At 39.4% G+C, this 27,050-nt stretch overlaps 1 protein-coding gene and 1 long non-coding RNA gene across 7 annotated transcripts in view; both read right to left on the bottom strand.

The window, feature by feature from the left end:
- The window catches only part of SLC38A10 (solute carrier family 38 member 10), a 92,754-nt gene extending 84,185 nt beyond the window's left edge, over positions 1-8,569 (bottom strand). For 2 of the 6 annotated variants that reach the window (XM_034412768.3, XM_034412769.3), the window contains exon 1: positions 8,185-8,569. In XM_034412768.3, the coding sequence (XP_034268659.2) occupies positions 8,185-8,289 (105 nt within the window). In that variant the 5' untranslated portion in view covers positions 8,290-8,569. The remainder of the gene's footprint in view (positions 1-8,184) is intronic. The other 4 variants (XM_034412771.3, XM_087887070.1, XM_034412770.3 and 1 more) reach the window with 2 other exon arrangements.
- An 8,098-nt stretch (positions 8,570-16,667) lies between these two features.
- LOC148115388 (uncharacterized) lies at positions 16,668-24,806 on the bottom strand. The gene is made up of 2 exons (XR_015732465.1): positions 24,420-24,806; positions 16,668-18,246 (listed from the first exon to the last, which is right to left on the bottom strand). It is a non-coding gene; the product is annotated as an uncharacterized LOC148115388 (long non-coding RNA).
- Positions 24,807-27,050: the final 2,244 nt, after the last annotated feature.

Below are 27,050 nucleotides of genomic sequence, written 5' to 3'. Positions count from 1 at the left end.
TTTTATGTATTCTTACTGCCATTCCATGTCACCTAGAAGCTTCCAGGTTTTTATTTGCAAGCACACACTGGCTCGTTAAAGGAGATTCCCTTGCTTCTGAGCAACAACCAGCCAAAATGTGACATGATTTCTTTCTTTCTTTCTTTCTTTCTTTCTTTCTTTCTTTCTTTCTTTCTTTCTTTCTTTTCTTTCTTTTTCTCTTTCTTTCTCTTTCCTTTCCTCCCTCCCTCCCCCCCCCCCCCACACACACAGTTTATGTGTGACATAGAGCAGCCACCTATTTACTAAATGGTTCAGTTGCAATACCTCCTTGCTTGGAAAGAGAAGCCAAAGCAATTTATGGAAGAGAAAAACCTTCCTGCCCTGCTGTTGTGACAGATTTTGGGCCTATTCCAGAACAGTGATCTGTCTTTAGCTGCTACCAGATTCATGTTAAACAAGTTAGCATGCTGTTGATCCAGGGGTTTGAACTCCTCTGCACAAGTAAAACTGGCTGTTCTATCCACTTATAGCATAAACATAAATTACCCTGTTAGCTACCTGTCCTGAAAGCATTGTGCCGGTTTGCTCTCTGGACACATTTGCAGAGGAAGTGGAAGAAGTTTGGGGGAAAGAGGGGGAGAGAATCTGAATGGCTGAACATTTATGAAAACAATGCATGACACTGGACAGGAACAAGTGGTGTTACATTTTAATCACAGCTGCTATTTGTTCTGTTTTAATCAAAGGAGTTGCAGCTTTTGACGCTTTGGCAACTGTATGCATAACAAACCAATGACCTATTCTAAGGACCCTTTAAATCCAAAGAGCTGTAAAAGCCTTTTTCTTCAAGGGAAGGTTTATTGATATCAGATAGTAACTCCACTATTGAAACAACCAAAATCGGCACATTTCCCCACCCCCCACACAAAATGAAGATTATCACAGCCATTTCCAGCTATAGCAAAATAGGACCTGCTCATAGAAAGGTTACATTCATGCAATCTTACTGGGCAGAAGTTGTAAAGGAATTAGCACTCTAGTACCGTGAACTTCCACCATACCATTCACGCAAGCAAAGACCACAGCATCTATTATCAGCATCTGGTAACAAGTGTTGCCATGCATTAGGAAAGCATCTGTGACCAGATGTTCATGTGCATAACCACATATCACTGGTGGTAAGCATTTTTATAACCACAAGCACTTAATTACTAACAGCAGTCCACCTCCTGTTAAATCCAACACAGGAAAATCAACTATGCCTGTGAATGTCCCATGCACTGGACAGGCTCCTTGTTTAATTATCAGTGGGGACATTGATCTCCATGGCCTAAAACAGAGATATGAGGGGCTCTTTGCTGCAGCAGCAATATCAGAATTATAAGTAGACAGACAGATGAAGAAGAGTTGATGCCAAACAAGGCAGTGCCACGTAGAAATCTTCTACAACTTCAATAGGTATAAACCCCCTCCAATGTCCCTGCTACCTTACACAATAACTCTTTCAGCATCCCCACACACTTTTTCTAGGATTATGTAATTTTCATGTTTACATTTGTAGTTGCAGAACAAGCTCTGTTAAACGTAACAGCATTCTCTGAAATTATATTTAAGACTGCACTGGCATTTCCCTATAAGGAATGCATAAAATCAATGGATGCTTGAAGGATAGGTATCTTACAAGGAAACATGGTCTAAACTAACACTTGTTTGCAGGATATAATCCATATTCAACAAACAGCTAACTGCAAACAGCAGATATCGAGGATGATAAGCAGCTAGGAACCAGGCGCTATTCTATCTTATATCTTAGTTTATCTATAGTTTAGTTTGGTGGTTAAGGCACCAGGCCAGAAAGCAGGGAGCGCCGAGTTCTAGGGCCACCTTACCCATGAAAGCCAACTGGGCCAGTCCCTTTCTCTCAGCCCAATCCACCTCACAAAGTTGTTGTTGTGGGGAAAACAGAAGGAGGAAGGTGTGTTGGATATGCTTGTTGCCTTGAGTCCTTTGTAAAAATAATAAAAGAAGGATACAAACAAACAAATAAATAAATATATCTAAATTAACCCAAAGTTAAAGCTGACAATAGCAGGCTTTTTGATGTACGAATTTGATCAAAGAACTATGTTCATTTTTGACTAATCATCTATTCCATCAAGAAATACCTTGATGTAGATCTACATGTGAAAAATATAACTGCATCATGGTGCCATCTGTTAACAGACCTACTTAAATGACTCAAGTGTTTTGCTTTGCTTCATGTTAATGCCATCTGTTGGGAAAAAGATGGAACTAACCAAAAGCTAACATCTTGATTGGTTGAAATCTTCTGATAATAACGATTTTAACTATTTGCAACAATTGTTTTCCAATCTTTTAATTTTTTTTTGTAAAATAAAAAAGCAATGTCAGGCTATCTATTTTCTTAGCAACTTAAAAAATGTAGCCAACAAGTTTAGCTTCTTACTTTCTTGAAGCCTGTGTTATAAGACTACATATTTATCAGTACTAAAAACAATAAAGATATTTGTGGCACGAAATTTCATACACAAGGAATATTAAGCTGAATGAAAATGATAACTTCAGAATGAGGAGTATGGGTCAATCATATACATACATACATTAGATGATAGGTGGAAATAGTAAGGTCAGAAGGAGATAAAATGCAAAAGCTGTAGATAGAGTTAATAACTTATTGAAATTGAAATTCACAAAACTGTTGCTGGGGTCTGATATAAACATTCTTGCAGTGCTGATATGTGTGATGTGACAAGGACCTTCTTTTCTCTCTGTTCAGTTTTTGTGTAATAAACACAAATTATGAACCAAACCTTGGATGAGCTTGAAAAAACTAAGCAGACTTGGTCAGTAACTAAGACTAGACTGAAAAGTCAAACAAGATCCCAGAAGAAGGGAATGGCAAACTTTCATTAATGTTGCCAAGAGAATAACATGGATGTACATTTCAGAACAAGATGACTTTTTGTAGGAATTATTAACTAGATAGTAATTATCTATATTGTAGTAATTTATTAACCAGCTAAGTAGTAGCATCTACCTGACCCTGGCTGTTTTTGAAAAGTAAAACAAGGTTGGACCTGATACAAAATGCTTGGATAGACAATCCCAAGGTTTTAGGCAGATTGGGAAATATATATATATATATATATATATTAAAAAAAGCTCAGAAGAATTCAGAATCTTTACAGAATAACAAAGGGCTCTCAGAGCTCTTCTAATCCAACCCCGAGCTGAAGCAGGAGACCCTATACCAGTGATAGCTAACCTTTTTGCTGTCATGTTCCAAAAGAGGGGAGAGAGCAGGGGGTCGCACACGCGCATGCCCACACCCATAATTCAATGCGCGCCCCCACGCATGGGCATATGATCCCCTGTGTGTGACCTCCTGTGTGTGATGGCCCGGTGGGCCCAATAGTCCCATTTTTTGCTCTCCCCAGGCTCCAGAGCCTTTCTAGGAGCCTGGAGAGGGCAAAAATGCCCTCCCCCACCCCCCTGGAGGCCCTCCGGAGGCTGGAAATGGTCTATTTGCCAATGTCCAGTGGGAAATGGGCCGTTTCCAGCCTCCGGAGGGCCTCCGGGGGGGGAGGCCTTTTTCGCCCTCCCCAGGCTCCTAGAAAGGCTCTGGAGCCTGGGGAGAGCAAAAAAATGGGCCTTCCCCACCCACTCCCAGAGGGCCTCCAGAGGCTGGAAACAGCCTGTTTCCCGACTTCTGGTGGGCCCAAAGGCGGAGCTGAACTAGGGCAATGCTTGCGTGCCCATCGATATGGCTCCATGTGCCACCTGTGGCACGCGTGCCATAGGTTCGCCATCCCGGCCCTATACCATTCCAGACAACTGGCTGTCTAGACTCTTCTTAAAAGCCTCCAGTGATGGAGCACCCACAATTTCTGAAGGCAAGCCATTCCAGTGGTTAATTGTTCTCACTGTTAGGAAATTTCTCTTTAGTTCTAGGTTGCTTCTCTCCTTGGTTAGTTTCCATCCATTGTTTCTTGTCTTGCCTTCTGGTACTTTGGAAAATAGGTTGACTTCCTCTTCTTTGTGGCAGCCCCTCAAATATTGGAATACTGCTATTATGTCACCCCAGTCCTTCTTTTCACTAGACTAGACAAACCCAATTCCTGCAACCATTCTTCATGTGTTTTAATCTCCAGCCCCTTAATCATCTTTGTTGCTCCTTTGTACACCTTGCCAGAGTCTCTACATCTTTTTTATAATATGGTAACCAAAACTGGATGCAGTATTCTAAGTTTGGTCTTACTAAGGCTTTATAAAGCGGTACTAATACTTCACGTGATCTTGATTCTATCCCTCTGTTAATGCAGCTAGGACCGCATTGGCTTTTTTTGGCTGCTGCCATATATTCATGGTTCATATTTAAGTGATTGTCCACTAGGGCTCCAAGATCCTTCCCACAGTTACTGCTATTCAGCCAGGTTTCACCTAATCTATACAAGTACATTTTTTTTCTTGCCTAAGTGTAAACCCGTACTTTTTTCTACATTGAATTTCATTTTGTTAGATAGGACCCAGTGTTCAAGTCTATAGAGTTCCATCTGGATTTTGAGCCTATTTTCTGGGGTGTTGGCTATTCCTGCCAATTTAGTATCATCTGCAAATTTGATTATTTTCCCTTCTATTCCCTCATCTAAATCGTTTATGAAGATGTTGAAGAGTACTGGGCCTAAATTGGAACTTTGGGGTACCCCATTGCTTACTTTCTTTCATGTAAATTCTTTCATGTAGATGTAGTTCCATTGAGGACTACACATTGAGTGCGATTTGTCAGTTATATCAACAGATATACAGTGAACTATTCTGAGTTTTCCTATTATCTTCATTTATATGATATGCAGTGTAATGCACAATATGTTGAGAAACCTTGCATTGAAAAATGTGGCAGAATTGGAAACTTCAGATGACATGCTATGGAACAGTAATTGAAGAATGCAGCACTGGTGTAGACTATTGACCTCATGTCCTATTTACAGACTATTCATTGGCATTTGGCTAGCACAATGGAAAGTAATATTCTGGACTAAATAAATCTTTTATAGAAGCCACTAGAGTCCTTTGTAAGTTTATCTCCTAGGGGAGCAATGATAAAATGACACCCTTGCAATGTATTGGGCTACAGCTTCTATTATCTCCAACATTATATCTAATGGTTGCAATGGCTGAGAATTTCAAAATTAAATTCCAACACATTTGGAGGGTGCCAAGCTAAGGAAGACAGTTATAGGAAGCTGCATATTCATTTACTATAATATGTATGCCACTTATTCATTGGACAGGCAACTTCACTTCTGTGTTTCTCAACCTTAGCCACTTTCAGATATGAGGCATTGGACAGGCAACTTCACTTCAGTGTTTCTCAACCTTAGCCACTTTCAGATATGAGGACTTCAGCTCCAAGAATTTTCCAGCCAGCCATGCTGGTGTATGTGATGCACATATAATATAGTCCCATATTAAGAAAAAAAGGAGTATACATTTTTCTTAATTACTGAAAAAAACATATTCCAGGGCTCTTTATTCTCTAAAGCCACGTAATGCAAACTTTATCTTTTGTGTGTGCCTTCAAGTCAATTCTGACATCTTCCTGGAAACATCCCTGCAGTTTTCTTGGCAAGATTTCAGAAGGGATTTGCCACTGCCTTCTTCCTAGGACTACAGAGAGTGTGACTGGCGCAAGGTCACCCAGCTGGTTTGGGGCCTAAAGTGGGAGTAGAGTAAGGTGGGACTACAATTCGCAGTCTCCCGGTTTCTAGCCTGATGCCTTAACCACCACACCAAAATGGCTCCTAAGAAATGTATCTGGAGCTTAGACATGCAGCTAATTTCTTAATATGAAACAACCTGGGGTATATGTTTCTAAAATCTGATTTACATTTGATTCCACAATGTGAAAGTCTCTCAACATCCAGGAAAGTAATACATGGCAATGGTGAGAGGGAAGGAAAAATAGAAAAAAAGAAACAAGATTTATATGACTCTCATATAGATATGAGATTGCTTTTTATGATGAACAAAAATACTTTATCATTTTTCAATTTATAAAATATAAAGCTTAATTCCAAATTATATATTTTTGTTCCCCTCAGGCAAGTCATACAGATGAACAGGTGTCTAAGCACCAGGTTATAACAAACATGACCGGACAATATAAGAGAGAGAAAGCATTAAAGAATTAACAAACCTTGGAATTCATGTATCAAGCGAACTCTTACTTTTACATGCTATCCTCTTTTATATCAATAATGCAGGATAGATGTTCTAAGAACAGACAATATAACTCGATTTAAAAAGAATACGAAATAAGAATAAAAAGACAAAGCACAAACCTTGAGCAATATAACAAGCAAGTCATGCTACTGCTCCAAAGGTGAATTCAACCTATATATTTTATATAATAACTATTAATGCAAGATAACACACTAAGCAGTTTGGAAGTGGCTTAAAATATTTTTTTCCACAAAAAAATAAATAAAGAAAGAATTAATCTCTGACAAAGAGAAAAGGAAGTATACTGCTCAAAAAAATAAAGGGAACACAAGCAGAAGACATCTGAGATCTGAATGAATGAAATAGCCTTATTAAATACTTTGTTCTTTACATACAGTAGTTTATACACTGCTCAAACAACTAAAGGGAACACAAAACTACTGTATGTAACGAACAATAATGTCAGTTTCAATATACAAAATACTATATACTTCACCGGATAATTAGAACTGCAGAAAAAACAATTGCTACCAACCTGCCTTCCACTGAGGATCTGTATACTGCACGAGTCAAAAAGAGGGCTGTGAAAATATTTACAGACCCCTCACATCCTGGACATAAATTGTTTCAACTTCTACCCTCAAAAAGACGCAATACGGCCCTGCACAACAAAACAACTAGACACAAGGACAGTTTTTCCCCGAATGCCATCACTCTGCTTAACAACTAATTCCCACAACACTGTCACACAATTTATTAAGACTGTATTATTATTATTCTCTTCCTTACTAGTACCTATCTTTTCCCATTTATTCCTCTAACCATGTTGCTTGTATCTTTCAATTATATTGTTTTTACTTGTTTTCTAGTAGGATTTGATAGCTTATTAGTAACCTTGACTATCACTAAGTGTTATATCTTTTTATTCTTGATGAATGTATTTTATTCTTCTTATGTACACTGAGAGCATATATACCTAAGACAAACTCCTTGTGTGTCCAATCACACTTGGCCAATAAAGAATTCTACTATGCAAATATGGAGAACATCTGACACACATGGAGAAATATGTCCCTCTGACTTAGTGCTGATACCTGGCTTCGTGCCTGGTTTAGTCCCTGCAGTTTTCTTGGCAAGAATTTCTGAAGTGTTTTGCCATTGCTTCTTTTCTAGGACTGAGAGGTAAAGACTGACCCAAGGTCTGCCAGCTGGCTTTGTGTCTCAGGGTTTGTAGCCTGGTGCCTTAACCACTATACCAAACTGGCTCTTTAGAATGGATAGTTACGGGATTCATTTAAAAGTGAAGGCAAGTAATAAAAGGGCACAAAATTTAGTATAAAAGAAAAAAAGGGCAAAAGGTGACCATAAGGACCAGTTTTAAATGGGCAAGAACCAACCCCATCTTTAAACTTTAGACAACAAAATTAATACACGAATTAAAAAGAGTAGTTTTAATTCTCTTCCCCTGGGCTTCCCATGGTCCATCCACTAACTGAATATACTAGGAGCAATTTTTCCAACACAAAAGATGCTCAGGAAAGGAAAGGAAGGAAGGACAGTTACCGAAAGGTCTACCTTGCCACGCAGACCGACAAAGCCAGGACAGAGTCAGGTGGCTCGAGGGGAACCTGGGATACACACACACAGGAGGCTGAATGCAGGGGTGAAATGCAGCAGATTCTGACGAACCGGTAGCGGAAATTTTGAGCAGTTCGAAGAACAGGCAAATACCACCTCTGGCTGGCCCCAGAGTGGGGTGGGAATGGAGGTTTTGCAATATCTTTCCCCTGGAGGGGGGTGGGAATGGAGATTTTGCAGTATCCTTCCCCTGCCACGCCCACCAAGCCACGCCCACCGAACCGGTAGTAAAAAAATTGGATTTCAACCACTGGTTAGATGTCATTCCCGCCGTTAACACTTTAACCAGGGAAAGCAGCCGCGCGCATAAATCAAACCGACCTGTCGGAAGCAGAAGGGCATCGTCAGCACGCTAACCCCGACGATGCTGTTCACGATGTTCATGATCAGGCCCCAGTTGGAACCCGAAGGCGCCGAGGAAGCCATCGCCGAAAAATAAAAGGGAGGCAGAGGGAGAGCGGGCAGGTTAAACGGCGAAGGGAGCTTGGGAAGAGGGAGGGCAAGGACGGCTCTCCACGCCCGCACGGAGCGCCAGACTACGGCGGGGGTCAGCGGGCCGCTTCCAGCACCAGCCTCCCACCAAAACAAACTCTTCTCCTGCAAGCCGGCTCCAACCGCACACGTCGCACGCACTTCCTCATTTCCCTGCTCTGTTGGCGCTTCCGGGATACAAAACCACAGAGGACCTTGCCTAGAGCGGCGCAAGGAGTTGCTATGGCAACTTCGCTCCTCTCCCCTCCCCCTCGGCTTCAGTCCTCCGGGGGTAAGTCGCGCGTTGGACTTACCCCCGGAGGACTGAAGCCGAGGGGGAGGGGAGAGGAGCGAAGTTGCCATAGCAACTCCTCGTGACGCCAGCAGTCGCCGCCTACTAGGCCGCGGCGGAGGAGGGGGGGGCCTTTTCCTTTGCTGCTGCTGCTGCTGCTGCTAGCAGCGATGGTTGGGAAAAACGGGTTTTACTCCGCGTGGGTCGCCGGGGAAGACCAAGGCGGAGGCGAACGGTTCCACGTCGATGGCAAGAGCTTCTCTCGTATCTGGTTTGAATAACGGCGCTTAGTCTCGAGGCACGGTGAATTTCTACATCAGAAGGTCACGTAATACTATGGGAGATGAATGCGGCATCTGGTGACAAGAGAAGCAGCAAGGAAGGGGGCACCCAACAACCACTAAAGGCTTGAACAAAAGTTATACAAGCTAGTCCTCGACTTATTTTTTATTATTTTTATTTTATTAGATTTATATACCGCCCTACTCCCGCAGGACTCAGGGCGGTGAACAGCCAGATAAAACACATAAATTACAAAATTTAAAAACAATATAAAATCTGATTAAATAATTTGGCCCGTGACAATTTAAACAACCCCAATGTTTTTAAGACAAATTTAAAATTCATCATTAGAATTAAACTTAACGATCACAACCAGTCCAAGATTTCCGTTGCTAAGTGAAACATTTGTTTAAGTGGGTTTTTTGCTCCCCCCACTTCACGACTTTTCTTGCCACAGTTGTTAAGTAAACCATTGCAGTTGTTAAGTTAGTAACACGGTCCTTAAGTGAGCCTGGCTTCCCCCATTGACTTTGCTTCTCAGAAGGTCCCAAAAAAAGGTGGTTACATGATTCCGGGACACTGCGACTGTCATAAATATGAGTCGGTTGCCAAACATCTGTATTTTAATCACGTGACCATGGAAACGCTACAACGGTCGTAAGTGTGAAAAACGGTCATAAGTCACTTTTTTCTGTGCTGTTATAACTTCGAACAGTTACTAAATGAACTGTTGTAAGTGGAGGACTACCTGTAGTAGGAGAGCATTGTTGCCTGGTTGCCGTACTCCAGCACTTTTTCTTTCTCAGTTCGTGCACCTGATGAGGACACCATTAACTGTCAGGTGTGAAAGTGAATTTCAAGGCTGAACGTGGAAGGAGACAGAGTACCCATGTGGGTATCTTTCAGCTGCATTTGCAGAACGTGCTTAATCTGGGTACTTAATTAGCCCATTGCTTCACATGGTAAAGGGCATTATAAAGGTGACCAATTGGGTTGGATTTATATATGAAAACAAAGCTACAAAAATAGCTTAAACAAGGTTAATCTTGCCCAAAGTTGGCATGCTGTGCAAAATCAGCTTCTAAATCTTTACTTGACATGGTTAAGTGTGTCTTGGAAACACAGCTTGGTAGCAGCTGACTAGAACATATGTCATGGAAGAGAAGAAATTCCACTGCAAAAAATTCATTTTGGAAAAAAAAAGATGGATAGCTCCATTTCTTATTTTATCTTAGGTTCCTTTTTTCCCCAGGGCTGGTTAGAAGAAAGATAATAATCAAACCTCAAAATATCAAAATCTGGAAAAAAAAGTTCAGTAAATTGTCCAATCATCTAAGTATCAGTGGATCTATATATGATATAAATTTATATTTCATATACTGGTAGTCCTCAACTTACAACAGTTTAGTGACCATTCGAAATTACAACAGCACTGAGAAAAGTGACCATTTTTCACACTTAAAACTGTTGCAGGATCTCCATGGTCACATGATTGCTAAGTGAGACAGTTGTTAAATGAGTTTTGCCCCATTTTATGACCTTTCTTGCCACAGTTGTTAAGTGAATCACTGCAGTTAAGTTAGTAACATGGTTGTTAAGTGAATCAGGTTTCCCCATTGACTTTGCTTGTCGAAAGATTGCAAAAGGTGATCACATGACTCCAGGATATTGCAATCTTCATAAATATGAACGACTTACCAAGCATCCAAATTTTGATCATGTGACCATGGGGATGCTGCAACAGTTGCAAATGTGAAAAACCCCTCATAAGTCACTTTTTCAGTGCTGTTGTCATTTCAAACAGTCACTAAACAAATGGTCGTGGACTACCTGTACTCCATTTCTTCAGGAAGTACAGAGCAGCCTCCAAATTTTCCCCATCTCCATTCTTAGAATAACATGAGCCAGGGTAGGCTGAAAAAAGAGTGACTGGCACAACATTACACAGCGAATATTCATGTAGATATTTGAGTTGGATTTTGCTATTTCACTTTGTCATGCTAACTAGTACACTACAGGGGCTCTCACTATACAACTAAATATCCATGATGTCTGTAGTTCGGCCTTTGAGTGGAACATCACAGGAATGCTATTATGATAGGTTTAATAGTGATAATTTTCTGGAGCAAAAAAAGATAATTATGACATACAGGTCACATTTTGAGCACTTGGCAACAGGCCCACATTTATGGTCGTTTGCAGTGCCTCCCAGTCACATGAATGCAATTTATAATCTTTTTTTGCCATAAACCAGAGTTTGTTTCCAGCCTCTGGCAAAACACACCCATTGGATACAACGGTTCACTTAACAGCTGTGGCATTTGCTTAATGACTGCTGCAAAAAAGGTTATAAAATTGTGTGTGGTCATGTGATCCACTGGCACAACTTACAACCTAAGAATCCCCCCCCCCCAAGTTCAATTATAGTTTTAAATCTAGGATTACTTATAGCACATGACAAGGGATATAGGCAGGAAGTGCTAAAGTATACCCAAGAAGGAAGAAGGCTATATCTTGGCTGTAGGAATTATGATCACCTGATCACCACCTGGTGCTATAGATGAAAGTTTTGGGATACAGCACAAATACTTTTTTCTATCCAAACTGTCACTTATTAAGGTTTATCAGATGGACTTTTGAGAAGCATACAAAATTGGACAAAGATCCTTTAAGAAATTGAAAGGACAATGGAGCATGTGTGGATTACTCTAGGGATCTGAGCTCAAGGTTGTGGAATTAATTAGCAGTGAGGAGAGGGGAATTAATACATGTCCCACAAACATTGAGTTAGCCCCAAAGCTGTTTACATGACGATGGCAAACTTTCGCATTTGGAGAAATCTTTCATCCTTGAAGCTCCCCAATACCTATTGCACAGTATGCAGGAATCTATGGACTAATTAAGTTTATACAATCATCAATCAGATAGAAACACTTTTATTGCAGTGCGCCACTTCAGGTGGCAGGTGGGAGGTTGCATACTTGAATGCTCACTTATGGGGGGGTTGAACTCCCCACAGGGAGACCCTGCATTTAGCAAACAAGCAATCAGGGAGAAAGCTAGATTGAACTCTTCTCTATGATATGCCTATTTACCTACTCACCAGTGATAATTCATGCTAAGTGATATATTTTGCTCTGTAAATGCATAGAGCAAAACTCATTTTCATTTGACTTGTATAGAATAACTTCTAGAAAGATTACATCCTGTGCAGACTAATTTGAAGAAGGGCTATCAGGATTTTATATTTAGCTACTCAAATATCCCAGGATAACTCGGATCAGATAGAAATGGTCTTATTTCCGGAGCTGATTCTGCTACTATTTACACCAATAGATATTGCATTGTGTTGCTACATGTCACAAGCTTTAAAGTCATGAGAACATGATGCATACCACAAGAATAAGCATGATCCAATGACTGAATCCTGGAACAGCAGGTGGGAAAAATTTATAACTAAGACCAAATCTTCCTGCTATTGCTAAACAAAAAACAGCAATAATTTATGCTGCGTTATTGTTCCCATGAATTGTATAGATAAGCAATGAAGGCTTCTTGCTAACTTGCTTCGTCTTCTGCTTTCAAAATTACCTGTGAAGATAAGGGTTTAAAGAGAAAGACGAATACAAATAACACTAAGAATTATTTTCCAGTCTTGAAAAAAAAAATCTTAAACAATTTCACCAAGGGTTAATCCTTTTTTGAATATTGCATTAAGAAGTTCTATCTTAAACAATTTTACCCTGCTATCCAGGCCAGGTGCTTTTCCATCACCATTATACTGTATATGTGTATTTGTTTCTTTATCTGTTTTATTGGTAGTTTACCTATTTTTACAGTGACAGCATGGCTAAGCTATATTGACTTTGCTCATGCCAGATTGGCCCCGCATTGTAGACCACATCTATGCCCCTGTGAATAAAGACAGGCAGTGTTATTTTATTCATTGAATTCTCAGTGAGCAATGGACAAGAAGGGTGACTAATTGTATAACACTACATAAATATCTCAGGCTGAAGATCCTTCCCCGACGATTGCAATGTATCTACAGAGTTATTCAATCTCCAACCACTTCTCAGCTTTCTTCAACAGCAAGTGCAGTTCTACTTGCCAAATTGCTTCCTTTACTGAAATGAACGGTGTCATCACAAGCATTTTGTATAAGGAGGGGAAAAAAACCTGAACAAGAACCAAGAACTCTAACCTGATTTTTATTAGAATCTGTCTGTAAGCATGCACAATATGTGCTGTATGCATGTGTGTACACAATTTTCTATAATCTAAACATTCTGCTTCTCTGCTGTAGCCTGTGACTTAGGAACCCCACCCTGTTATTTCACTGTATCGTTTCTGACACAAGCCAACAGCTGTTTGAAGTTGCCTCTTGTTCTACACTTCAACAAGATTTGTGTTCCAGCCAAGGACTGATACTGAGTGTGATTTTTGTAAACTAACCAGAATTTTCAAACATTCAAAAGGGGGAAGGAGTTTGGCACCATGGGTTAGTCCTTTGACTGCTTGCCTGACTTTCCCTTGCTCCTGTTTTCCCCATTCGCCTTTTATGTAACCCCCCAAAGTCATAAAAATGACAACACATCCAATAGAGGGGGATGGATCTAATTTACTGCCAGCAGCCCTATAAAATCACAGATGGGCTGTAGCCTGGGATTTCTCAATTAGATTATATGCTAAAATGAAATTCCGTGGATACTGTCCCAGGACTGATGGTTAGGATTAAACCTGGAGTTCTAAATGATAAAAATACATATAATTCCAGAAAGCTCTGTTCAGTTTGGGGGATCTAACAAGAGGACACTTCTATTTTTCCCTTATACTAAAATTAGTGTGTGTCAAATTTTTCAACTTTCAATTTCCAAACATTAGGGGTGCTCAAAAGTTGTGACATGCCTTGGGGATTATAAATATATTTTGGTTATTTTAATATAAGTTAGATGTGCTTGGTAAGTAACTACATAAATTTCAATTTTTTTAACGTTCTGTTTGTTTCATTACTATTATACTGCTTAGCATGACGATGCTAAAGCACAGGTGTTAAACTCGATTGCATCATGGGCCAGATTGTGACGTATCATATTTTTTGCCATGGCGGAGCCGGGGTGGGTGTGGCCTGTGTGTGATGTATCTGGCCCGCGGGCCACCTGTGCTAAAGGATCTGGCCAGTAAATACACCAGCATCCATGACTTTGGGGTTTGGAGTATACATAAAGACTTTATCAGATGGACAGACCTATACCTATTCTGCATCTAGAAAATGTGACTTCTTCTTCTAATGTACCATTATGCACATTAGGAAAATGTACATATAATTGCATACGCTACATAATTCATTTTGTTGCTTGTTGGGTGAAGAGGCAAGGAATTATGCAAGGGTTTGAGAACCTGAATTCTGAAATTCCTCTGAATTCTAGAGATCTCAGAAGACATTACCAATGTATTATAATACCCATCTCCACAGTCTTAAGAATTGACAAATTGTTTCTAAAAGCATATTTTCAGGATAATGTATTCGACACTGTGTGTTAAATTCTATACTTCTGTAGGGTACTGGGTATGGCAGTGCTGACATAAGTCCCATTTATTTCTTTATTATCAACACCATGAATAAGCAAAATGATGTTTTGGATTACAACCACAAAACTTCATAGTCTTCCTGTTCTGGTGCATTTAATGACTGAATTGAGATAAATGGTCCTATGTAGTTGACCACTACACTCTCTCTACAGTTTGAGAATCAATCATGCAGATGTCCTTTCTGGCATTAGGGCTGGCATTGGATCTATGCAGCAGTCCAATTGCAGAATACTAGAGTAGCATAAATCAGCATTTTTACTGACCTGACCAAGTTGTTTATTCCAGCTTCTGATAAGGATTCGTGGTGAAGTAGACATTCCTGAAGTAGTAGCAGCAGTAGCAGTATAGTGGTAGAGATCAGTAGTCAGATGAACTCTGGTTGGTGAAGCCTCTTCGAAAAAAGGAGAAATCGTGAAATTGGCCATTTGTACCCAGGACAGCTTTTCGTCATGATTAAACTGCAGAAACTGAAGTTTTTTGTGATGACTTGGAAGTTGAGCAGCTGGGAGTGGAAGGATTTCAATCAAGCTCATAACCATAATATATCCTTTATGGACAAAAGGTTTGTCAAGGCTCATTTTTAAATCATTTTCAGAAATAGCTTCTTTTCAATTATTAGGAACCTTTGGCTCAACAAGCTTGATAGCACTGGATGAGTTTTCTTTAATACTTGATGAAGAAGGTTTAAAGAAAAGATTACATGCCACACAGAATATACAAATGAAATCAGCTGATGTCTCCATAAGTAAATGGTATATTCAAATGGGAAACTAAAAGAATGACCTTGATGCTTTTCTTATATTGGTTTTATAAAAGAGACCTGTTAAAGTTTGGAAGGAGTTTTGGGGGGCAGATTTTTAAAAAAAAACACAGTTCTAAAGCATCTGAAGGGATTAAAGATCAAGATTGTCAAAAATAAAAGGAAGAAATATAAGGTTGGTTTATTTGATCAATATTAAAGTAAATATGTTATTTATGGTAACCTATAATGGATTTTTGCTGACTTAATGATGAGACTGTAAGAATTAATTTGTAGATAAGAGATGAGATACAGGAAGTAGAGATTATTTGTCGTATTTTAAGAGATAAGTTACTAAAATTGTTAATAGTGATGAAGAGGAAGTCATTTCTTTATATTTTCTTTTTCTTACTATATTTGTATTTATTTTTATTTCTGCACCATGTCATTTTTTCTTTTTATCCCTTTTCTTTTTTTTTAGTTTGTGTTAGTTTTTATCTTTTCTAATTGTAATATTTAATCAAATTATTATAAAAAATATCCAGAAGTTACTTTGCTAATTGTCAGGAGTAAAAGAGGCACAGTTAAAAAATTAAAGTTCTGGTCAAGGTGTTTTTACTGAGTACTTAAAATGCATCTCTATCCAAAGGAGGTGTATAAAGACTCATCTGGTGACTATGCTGGAAAGAACCTGCTCCTCTACTTTTTCACAGATGCAGTTTTTAACAAAATCTCCAGGGCTTTTTTGTATCTAAAAAATCAGTATCTGGGAAGTAACAGTGGAGAATGGCATGTTTGTTATAATACACTCTCCTTATTTTCATGGATTAAACATTTTTGTGAGGCTTCTGTATGCTCATGTATGGCAATAAGTTTATATATGGCAATAAGATTTCCTAACATTTATAAGTAGGATGCCCTATATCATTTCAGACAAAAGGTTATCCAATCTCTTCTGTACTGTATAGGCCTGAAGCTGTAATATTTCTATTGGCGAAAAAAAGATTTGAGTTGATAGCAAAAGAGCTAGAGCATGAGTGTCAAACTCGCAGCGTCACATTGCCGTCACGTGATGTTTGGTGATGTTCTTCCCATTTGCGGAGCTGGGATAGGCGTGGCCTGTGCATGACGCATCTGGCCCGTAGGCCACCAGTTTGACAGCCCTGAGCTAGAGTAACCTATCATCTATGTTGCTCAACCTGACCTTACGGAAGGATTTTCTATTACTGTAAAAATCTTTTAGTCCCTAAATATTATATTCTCTCTAAAATTTTAGTCCAACATAGGACTTAGCCTAATCAATATATGTTATTTGAGGAATTAAAAGTTTTGATAAAGGATACTTTATATGATGTAATGAATTGCATTTATATTAAAATTATAGCAATTATTTCTCAATGTATAAAAATTAGCACATGCAAATGTGTTGATCCCCATTTAGCAATTTGGGTGGTGAGCTTGCTGTTTTTGAAATCTAAATATAGTTGGGCTACAAAATGCATAGAAATGTTTGGTTTATGCTAGACAAAAGTTATTGTGTTTGTCAGGACTCTGATAACCATTTTCTCTGCTTGTTTCTATCCCCTTGGCCATGAGCAAGATCTTGAACAGTTTGTGTGTGCATGTGTGCATGTGTGCATAAACACACATCCACATATGATGTCAGATTAGCTCTGTTTGAGCCAAGTGCACCTTCCCATTGGAACAAACTCCCACTGGAACAAACTCGATGCTGTTTGTATAATTTGCTGCAGTTGCACTGGCTAGCCACCAGACTTTGTTCTTTGCAGGCCGACAAGGAGGAAGACAATTTCTGCCTGATTCCCTCCAGGTGCCACTTAAATTCTTGCATCTCAAAATCAGCAGGTTTCTTGATTTTTCCCTGCTCATTTAGAGCAGGGAAAAATCAGTACTCTGAAAGGGGATGCCACTAAATGATTTTTTAAAACATTATTGAATAATTCCTTTTGTTTCCATCATTCAGGCTGCAAATGACAAAATGAGAGGGTGGGGAAGAGAGAGAAAGAGAGAGAAAGAAAACTCTTACTATGATTTTTTTTTCTGTGAAGACATTGGGACACATTAAAAATGAAATTCTGATGCCCCTCTCAAAAGAAAATGCATACACACACACAATATACACACACACACGTATACGTATATATATTATAACAGTTTAGCATTACATTCTGCTTTCTTGCCACAATTCTTATAGAATCACTCAATTCAGATGGCTCTTTCATCAAAACTTTTGAGCGCTGAAGCAGCCGCAGTCAAGCAAGGTGCCGCCATCTTGACCAAAATGACACTGCACAGACAGAAGGTGACAGCAGTGTTGGGAAAAATGTCCCTTTGGAGACGTGTTTGTAGATGTTTGTCTATGTATCAGTATCCTTTCTATTTCTATAATCCATAGAAACCCAATATTTTGTGGTAATCCTATGCATTGTGCTTTTTGGAAAAAGGTTTCTGTTGTTAACAGTGCAGGGAAAGATATTAATTTTTAAATTATGTTCAGGGGGTACTTAGTGCCTTAAATTGGTGCCTTAAGTTTGATGAAAGCAGAAGGTACCTGTATGACCCCTCAATTTCCGCCCCAGTGTAAGTTGTCATGCCAAGTTTTAGCAAAACAATCTAAGGGCAGAGAAAATGGGATATGCCGCTGCATATAGCTTCTGGGACCAGAGTTGCCCACTGTGACTTTAATCCCACCAGGCTGAAAATTCATCCATCCATGTTCTGCTTAAATCTCTTTCCCACTGAGTCTTTCCCTCAAGCCACCTTTGGCATCCCAGAGTTCTTGGTTTCTTTTTATTTCTGTAGCGTTAGCTTGTGTTCTCTGTGCTTCGTCTCTTGTGTTGTTGAAACATTGCAGTGATTTCACACAAAGTATCCAGCTCACACTTTTCCTTTTTGTCCACTGAAACATAAATGGTGTTTCCAGGGAAAATCTACCAGCCCAAAGACATTCTGCAGGCATTTCTTCTCTTCTCTTTTTTCAAGAGTGCTGGTAGTAAGAAAAAGGATAGACAAAACCATGTTAAAAAAGAAAAGAAAGGTTACAAGTGGGAAATGACATGATCTGGATTTTCAGGAATTCTAGAGGGGGTGCTGCCGTTGCTTTGCAAATCTCAGTGGCAAGAAAGATAGCCCGATTTTCCCTCGTCAATTATTTTAAAAAATGGAATCCCCAAATCTGTATAGTCTTACAGCTTATTATTATTATTGGTTTTTGCACTTTCAAATCAGTGTTTACTTTTGGCAATTGCCTGGACTAATTCCTGCAATCTTCTTGGCAAGTTTTTAGAAATAGTTTATCAGCTTTGGAAGCCATATTAAAACTGGAAGCTTCCACGCTGCCACCTTCTTGCACTTGGGAAAGTAGGAGGGGGGATTTAGTAGAGGGATTCTAGTTAGACATAATAGCATTCTTCTTTTTGGTCAAGTTCTTGGTGTTCCTGCATCTGGAGAAGAAGTGGTTGAAGTGGTGGCTCAAGTTGGGACGGATGGTGATTAGGCCATGTGATGGACTGAGGGGTGCAGGGGCTGGATTTGGGATTTTGATTTTCTGGGGGGAAACCCGGAACTCTCAGATTCAGGGTTTCCCAGATGTGCCAGTATATGTACTCTAATAAACGGGAACTTTAAGAAGATGCCTGTCTTGGAGTTTTTAACTGGAGTTGGGGTTTTATGGAATGCTGACATAGTTTGCCATTGCATTCTTCCTAGGGCTGAGAGTGAGTGACTGGCCCAACATCACCTAGTGGGCTTTGTGCTTGAGGCAGGACTAGAACTGATCTTCCAGTTTCTGGCCTGGTGCTGTAAACACTATGCCAAACTTTTTCTTCCCCTTTATTACCCACCATAAATGTGCTGCTATGGCATTTTATAAAATAGAAAATAACGGGGACTGCTCTGAGAAGAGGACTCCTTAAAATCTGACCAGGAATAGTGGGAAGAAAAGAGAAAAGAAAAAGTAGAGGTACACAGGAAAATAGAATATGTTTATTTCAGAATGAGAGAGAGAGAGAGTTATAGTAAAGCAGTGTAGATGGTAGGGTTATGTATCTTCATAAAAAAAAGAAAATTTGAAAGAACCATTTAAAATATATTAAAAGGTAACATTATATAGATTCTCCGCAGGCAATTTCAGGCACAAGGGGCAGTAAGACCCTGGGCCTCAGGTGAAGTAGTAGAAGACTTGCATAGAAATGAGAGCAGCTGACGTGGAAGAAGGGTAGTCTACATGAAAAATGCTCAGGCAGTGGGAGCAGAAAGATAAGGGGAAACAAGAATGCAGACAAGAACCAGGTGTCAAAAAGAAATCCGTGTTACCTCTGTCACCTAGATTTGTGCTTTTATAATCTGCTTCATGATTTGAAGACAACCGTCTTGGTTATGTGATTTCTGCCCCTCCTCCCACCTTAAGACCTCCTACTGGCTGAATGAAATTGGGGGGTTATCTATTTTTGCCTCAGAGGAAGCCTGGCACCATTTCCTGAAAGAGACCCACAACTTCAGCTGGAATAGATCAGATAAATCTAGAACATCTATAGGTTTATCCAAAGCTCAGTTAAGCATTTTGTTTTTTTCAGTTTGACTTTTGCGTCCGTTATATTCCAAACATTCAGAACTAGTGGGATGATGCCTCATGACCCTCTTTCAGCCTCCATTGAAGATACAGAAAACTTGAAGCTTTCTAAGACTCCCATTGCTGGGAAATACTGAATCCATGATCTATAAAGGAAGGACATTTACATGCAGGTGAATATGGATGACCTTCAGGAACTTTGCCATTTGTCTCTCCCTTTATCAATGAAAAGGGGAAGCTTAACCAGAATTGTCAGCTATATATATCTTGAGGGAAGAGGTTTAAAACTAGCATGGGGGAGGGGAACTATGGCACCTTTACAACCTGTGGACTTCAACTGCCAGAATCCCTGAGCAAGGTAGCTAGCTGGTTATTTGGGGTTATTTAAAAGAGTGCAGCCTTTTTTGATGACTTTTGCCAGCCTTCTATTAGATCAAGTGCTTTGAATTGCATTTCATCTTATCAGACCTATGGCTAATTATTAGTTTGTTGCATCCTCTCCTCTCCCCTCCTCTCCTTCTCCAAGTTCATGGTACTTATTTTTCTGGATTCTGTAACTGAAGTACCACCTCTCAAGGACCTCTTCTCTAAAATGGCCTATTTGACTTCCAGTCAAGGTCTCCTTTCTACCATCAACTGGACGTTGGGCTAGTCACTCACTCTCAGCCCTAGGGAAAAGGCAAACTATATCAGCGTTCTACAAAACCCCCAACTCCAATTAAAAATTTCAAAACAACTTGCTGGTTCAACAAATTTTCTGGAGCCCTAACCTGCCCATCACCTGATTTCTGACAAAAACTCACAATTCATACCATGTTTTTGGCAAGGCCTATTTCAACTATTGGATGTGACGTTCTGCCTGTGCTCAGATGGAGAAAGCAAAAAGACAAATGTTACCTTATAGCATTTGTTTTGTGTTGACAGAGGGCAATCAACTATTTTAGGTGGCTTCATCCTACTGCACAAGGAAGATTTTTATCTAGTAGTGTGACGAATAACTGGGAAACTTCTGTCAAGTTCAAGGCAGGGAACCTGACGCCTCCAAATGGTACTGCCAAATTTTTAATGTGACAGAAAGGAGAAATTGTTAATTTCCTGATTAAAATTCATGATTGGAAAGCAGCTATATTAACTGTGTTTAATATATTTAGTTATTGTACATGAAAATTTAAATCAGATTTACATTTGGTCTATTGCTTTTGTTGTAAAGCTATTTGCATGCCACTCAAAGGTAAAGTGCAACTTTGGATCTGGAAAAATTAAACCTCTCTGCTATGATATAGGCAAGAATTTCACCCAGTATGTTTTCTTTTCCTATTCTACAAGGCAGAAATGCGCAGACATCAAGCACAAATAGAGCTGAAGCCCATTAAATCCAGAGGACACCAAGTTGATTGGGACTTGTTGCTATGTGACTTCAGGCCTGGTTTTGATCTGAAACAGCTTTGGTCCCATTTAGGGATTTATTTTAATGCTAAATGTTATGAACAATGTATCAAGCATGACCCGTTTCATTTTTAGTTTTGGCCCACATTATACTTCTAGAATGGCTCTGTAGATTGGAAGAAAAAGATAACCATTCACCATTTTCACCATTCCTCACTCCAGGATTAGTTCCAGAAAGGTTATTTTGTATGAAACCAATGGGTCAGAACAGGAAATTTGGGATGAAACAATAATTATAAAATTATATTCATATTTACACTCATATACATGCACATGCACACACAAGTGCACACACATACACACAGAATACTTATGCCAAAGCATTATGAGGTAGTTGCATTCAATTAATCACTGATAGTCTTCTTTCTCTCTTTTCCAATGGAATTTGGTGAAACTGTGATGGTACAGGTAGTCCTCAACTTATGACCACAGTTGAGCCCAAAATTTATCTTGCTAAGTGAGAAATTTGATGAGTGAATTTTGCCCCATTTTACGACTTTCCTTGCCACATTTGTTAAGTGAATCACTGCAGTTGTTAAATTAGTAACACAATCGTTAAGTGAATCTGTCCTCCCCATTGACTTTGCTTGTCAGAAGGTCACAAAAGGGGATCACATGACCCTGGGACACTGCAAACTATCATAAATATGAACCCCTTGCCAAGCATCTGAATGTAAATCACATGACCATGGGGATGCGGTGATGGTCATAAGTATGAAAAACAGTCATAAGTCAGTTTTTCCAGTGCCGTTGTAACTTCGGTCACTAAGTGAACTGTTGTAAGTCGAGGATTACCTGTACTTGTTTAAAACCTGGACAAGGAGTAATTTGAATGAAAAGCACTAAAATTAAATTGCCTGGAGATATGGAAATAGAATGGATTTCCAGGAAGGACTGCTTCCTCTGGGCAGAGCAGTAGAGTAAGCCCATCGCTTGGAAGTATTCCTTCCTGACTGATGGGAGGTTAACTCTGTTGCAGAAGTATTGCCATGCCTACTTCCAGTTGCAGTTGTTTACAGTAAATATGCTCTGTTATGGTACAGCACAAGAGCTGCTACTGAAGAAAGTTTGGAAACTGTAGCTCATACACAATTCGATGATTTCTGCTGACTTATAGTGAAAGATCTCATTGCCATAATCCCTAAAGACCATATTAGCAGGCAGTGACTGGATTTCACGTTGCACTATCAAGCAGTTTATATTCAACTTTGGTTTAGAAGGTTATACAAAGCTAGCCACTGCAATTTATAAACCGGTTTAACATTTAATGTGTGTGTGAGTCCAGCCAATAGTGGTTTATTTCAGGGCTGGCTGTCAAACTCCTGGCCTGTGGGCCGGATGCTTCACACGCTGGCCATGCCCACGCCTGGTTTAGTGAAGGGGGAAAAAAAATCCCAATACATCACGTGACACTGCCGTGATGACATGAGTTTGACATCCCTGGTTTATTAGTAAACTATGACTATACAAATCATGACATAATTCTTTGCGTGAATTTAGTCTGTTTGTTATTGAACCTGGTCCATGGTGTTAGCTTTGATATATAAAAAGTTAAGACCGAATATTATTCTGCTCATGCATTGAAATCTCCTGGGAGTCACTTTTGCTGATAAGGTAATCAAACAGAACTTCTGGACTCATATGGCACCCTCTGAATAATGGCATGCCTGCTGTGGGATGTGCAATATATTTCTCCTGGAGATTAGATTGTATCTGCATCAGCTATCTTTTGCCATTAGGTGAAGGTGAAGCTTTTCTGTCATTCCCTTGATTAAGAATTGGCCCTTTTGCATTAATGTAAAACATGATTTTGAATTTTATTGCTGTTTAAAAATATTGTATATACTATGATTGTCCTGGGATTGTCCTCACTGCTAAAGGGAGAGATATAAGAAATGATTCAAATAAATATATAATTTATTTAGGTCCAGTAGTTTTTTTTTTTTCCTCAGTTGTCAGACAGGAAAACAATGCTAACCAATCATTAAATGGTTCTTGCATTCTCTTAGCAACTCTCTTTGAAGCTGCTCCCCCAAGAGCAAGTGAGGTCTCTTCTTTCTCCACAGTTATTTTTTCCGGCTTTCCAAGTGCTTCAATGCTAGTGGCTAAGATAAACATACTGCGGTTTCTGTGCACTTCCAGAGTAATGAGTGAACAAAAGATCAGGATGGAGAAGGAATTAAGTCCTTGCACATGAATAACTAGAACAAGAGCTTCAAAGGAAGGCATTAATTGTCTTTGGGAGAATGGAAGGGTGACATTCCTGTTATTGTCACAGCTTCCTTTTTATTATTTGTATTTATTTTGGTCTCCTCCAAAGGGTTTGGACCCCTTCCATAGGCTGCACTCTGGAGTAAGGGATATGGTAATAGGCTTTTCCAGTAACTTTTCCCATATCTTATTAAACCCCCCCTCCCGTTCTCCCCAAAAAGAGAAAGCAGGCTATCTCCAGACCCGAAATCCTATAGCTAATAGGCTACCTGCACAACATCACTATGGGTTATGTTGCAGCTTAGGAAGTTCATCTGTACAGGTACTCCTTGACTTATGATCCCAATTGAGCCCAAAATTTATGTTGCTGAGCGAGACATTTGTTTTATCCCATTTTACAACCTTTCTTGCCACAGTTGTTAAGTGAATCACTGCAGTTGTTAAATTAATAACACAGTTGTTAATTGAATCTGGCTTCCCCACTGACTTTGCTTTTCAGAAGTTTGCAAAAGGTGATCACATGACCCTGGAACACTTCCACCATCATAAATATGAGTCAGATGCCAAGCATCTGAATTTTGATTATGTGACCATGGGGATATTGCAACAGTCATGTGAAAAATGGTCATAAGTCACTTTTTTCAGTGCCGTTGTAATTTCGAATGGTCGCGAAATGAATGGTTGTAAATCGAGGACTACCTGTACTTCTGTAACAAAATGGAAGGCCATCTTTGTAGACTTCATAATTCAACTCACTTGCTAAGTGTGCACATCACACTGAATTAGTTCTCTAAATTTCTGATACTATCTCCTAAAATGATAAATTTTATGACCGATTTTGTGAATAAAATAATTAAATAGTGATACTACTGTGGTAGGCATACAATTAGAATTATTAGACAAAAAAGGTTTAGTCATTTCTCAAAACTCACTGGAGATTTTCTGTCCACTGCAGGATTGCCCAGGTAAGGCTGGAACAAGCTTTGACGAAATTCCTGGTTTCCACATTTTGCTCACAGAAGAGCCTTGTCAGAATTCCCTCTGGGCTTTTCTCCTTGCTTTGTACATTCAAAACTCATTCTAGGTTTTGCTTCCTTCTTCTCAACATGTTACCCTTTCCTAAAAACTTGCTGGAAATTTACTCTTTTTCTTAGCCAAGCATCTGCCAGATCCCTCAGGCAAAGTAGCTACATCTTAGCATGTCTTGTTGCAGTTTCTCTGTATCCTCCTTAAAGCGTGATGCCCAAAAGTTGAAATGAAGTCAGCTTCTTTTTCCCAACCAGTTTGCGGCTGAAAGCAGTGACAGATGTGTGAAGAATGTTTTGGCAAAATGCCAAAGACTTCGTGGCCCTGGAAAGTCTCTCTTCCTTTCACCCTTGGCCCTATTTCCCCTCTTTATTCCACGAGTCTCCTGTTGTCGTCTATCTAACTATTTCAGTTGTTGATATAGTGGCCCAAACAAGAAATTTGCTGCTCTTTTAAGTTTGCAGAAGTTCCTTTAATCCCTGCTTGTAGCTGCCTGGGCGATTTTCCCCAAGAGACTTTTTTTTTTTAATTTGATTTATATGCCGCCCTTCTCCGGAGACTCAGGGCGGCTTACAATGCATTAAGCAATAGCCTTCATACTTTTGTATATTTTTATATAAAGTTAGCTTATTGCCCCCACAATCTGGGTCTTCATTTTACCTACCTTAGAAAGGATGGAAGGCTGAGTCAACCTTGAGCCTGGTGAGATTTGAACTTGCAGTAATTGCAGGCAGCTGATGTTAATAACAGTGCTTTAGTCTGCTGCGCTACCAGAACTCCTTAAGAGACTTAATTGAAAAAAGAAAAAAAAGTGTGCACCATTAGGAAAAGGCAGTTTTCCTGAGGAAGCTGAAGATTGGCTTGTACCATGAGCCAAGTTGCTCCCTTCAACGTGCAGTCTGCTTCTCCCCTCCTACCTAGCAACAAGCTGCAGACTTGTACATTTTCACCACCAGTTTTCTTAAAGGGTTGCTGTGTTCGCTGGTTATAAAAGTGCCCTGAAGTGTTTGTTTTTCACTTTACCACAAGTCATCATTGTCCTCAGTATAGGCCAGGAAACCTTCCTCTCCCACTAAATACAAGAGGTAGAAGATCTTCGGTTTGCTGGCTACTTAAAAGACAAAATGGCTCTTGCAGATGGTTGCTTCATCTTAGTTTTACTGTTCGCCATCCTGCAATGACAGCCAAGATTGTCATCCTCCCACCTCCCTCACCACTCTTAGGCAGTGTTTTTGTTTTAACATGAAACTATTCATCTCATGATAAGGCAATACTAAAGGAAAGTTGGCTATTGCTTTTCTGCTGACTGTGGAGTTGTCAGAAATATAAAAGATATTATTTCTTTAAACTCTCACAAATGAATTCTGCATTGTCTCGTCAACCAAGTCCAGACGGTATTTTCTCATTTCTCTATTTGAATCAAACAAATGTTCCATAGTTATTCAGTTTTGGGAAAATGCTAGACAACTCATGACCCCCATTGGGTCATCATTTTTGCGATATTTTGTTACCAGGTTCCTCGATGGCTTTAACAATAATGTACTTGAAAAATTCTTTAAAATTTGGGGAGATATTCAGAGATGTATTTGCCCTGAAAGTAGCCCATGTTGAACTCTATAGCACAGTCAAACATCAGGAGTTGACCACAGGCAGTGTTTTACCTTATGTGATAAAATTATTGATGATAATTATGTTACAAATTACTACATAAAATTAGTCAATTTCAATTCCACAGGAGCCATAGGTCATAGCTTTTGAATACATTCTATAAGTTACCCTATTTGAGGTATCTTGATTGAAAAAGTTTTGCCCTACGATGCACCATTTTGCCCAGTTAAAGGTTACAGACATAAGAGTTTTTAATGATATATAGAAATTAATTCATGATGCCAGATTTGGATTGTATATAGCGGATCGGTTAGGACAATGATATCCAACTTCACAGTTGCCTCGAATGACTGTCAGGTTGCAGCAAAAGTTCCTTTTTGTTCTTAAAACTGGTGAATTCTTGTTTCAAAGTGGAAGAGATAAAAAAAAAACGTCAGGATGTGATAAGAGCAGGTTTTTTCATGATGGCTTTAAGAAGCTTGCGCGTTTTGGAAGAAGCATGATGTGAACGGGGGTAATTATGTAGAGAAGTAAATACAGGTAGCAAAAGAGCTCACTTCAAAAATTATTTTCCTGTTCCTTATTAAAATAGCCCTAAACTAAAATCATGAAGAGGGAGGCATTTTCGTTCAATCCTTGCATGATTCTGTTTCAGGAGGATCCTGATGTGTCATGAATGCAGATCATTTTTCCCCTGACAGCATGATTCATAGGAATCTGTTGTTTATTGAATTGCAGCTGGGATAATGTGATGGTATGTGGAAGTCTCCTTGGGAGATAGGAGGAAGCTCTGGTATGCAATTGTATTTCAGGGAGAGCTAAAATGGCTACTTCACCAATGGACATTTTAGCTGTGCAATCCCCAACATCAACTGATGAGCAGTTACCGAGAGTTGTATCAAATAAAAATTCATTCCAAAGGAATGAAA

This window comes from Pantherophis guttatus, chromosome 2 (assembly GCF_059756535.1).
Source record: "Pantherophis guttatus breed Tessera chromosome 2, ASM5975653v1, whole genome shotgun sequence".
Taxonomy (NCBI): domain Eukaryota; kingdom Metazoa; phylum Chordata; class Lepidosauria; order Squamata; family Colubridae; genus Pantherophis; species Pantherophis guttatus.
This window is presented reverse-complemented; position numbering and strand designations above follow the sequence as displayed.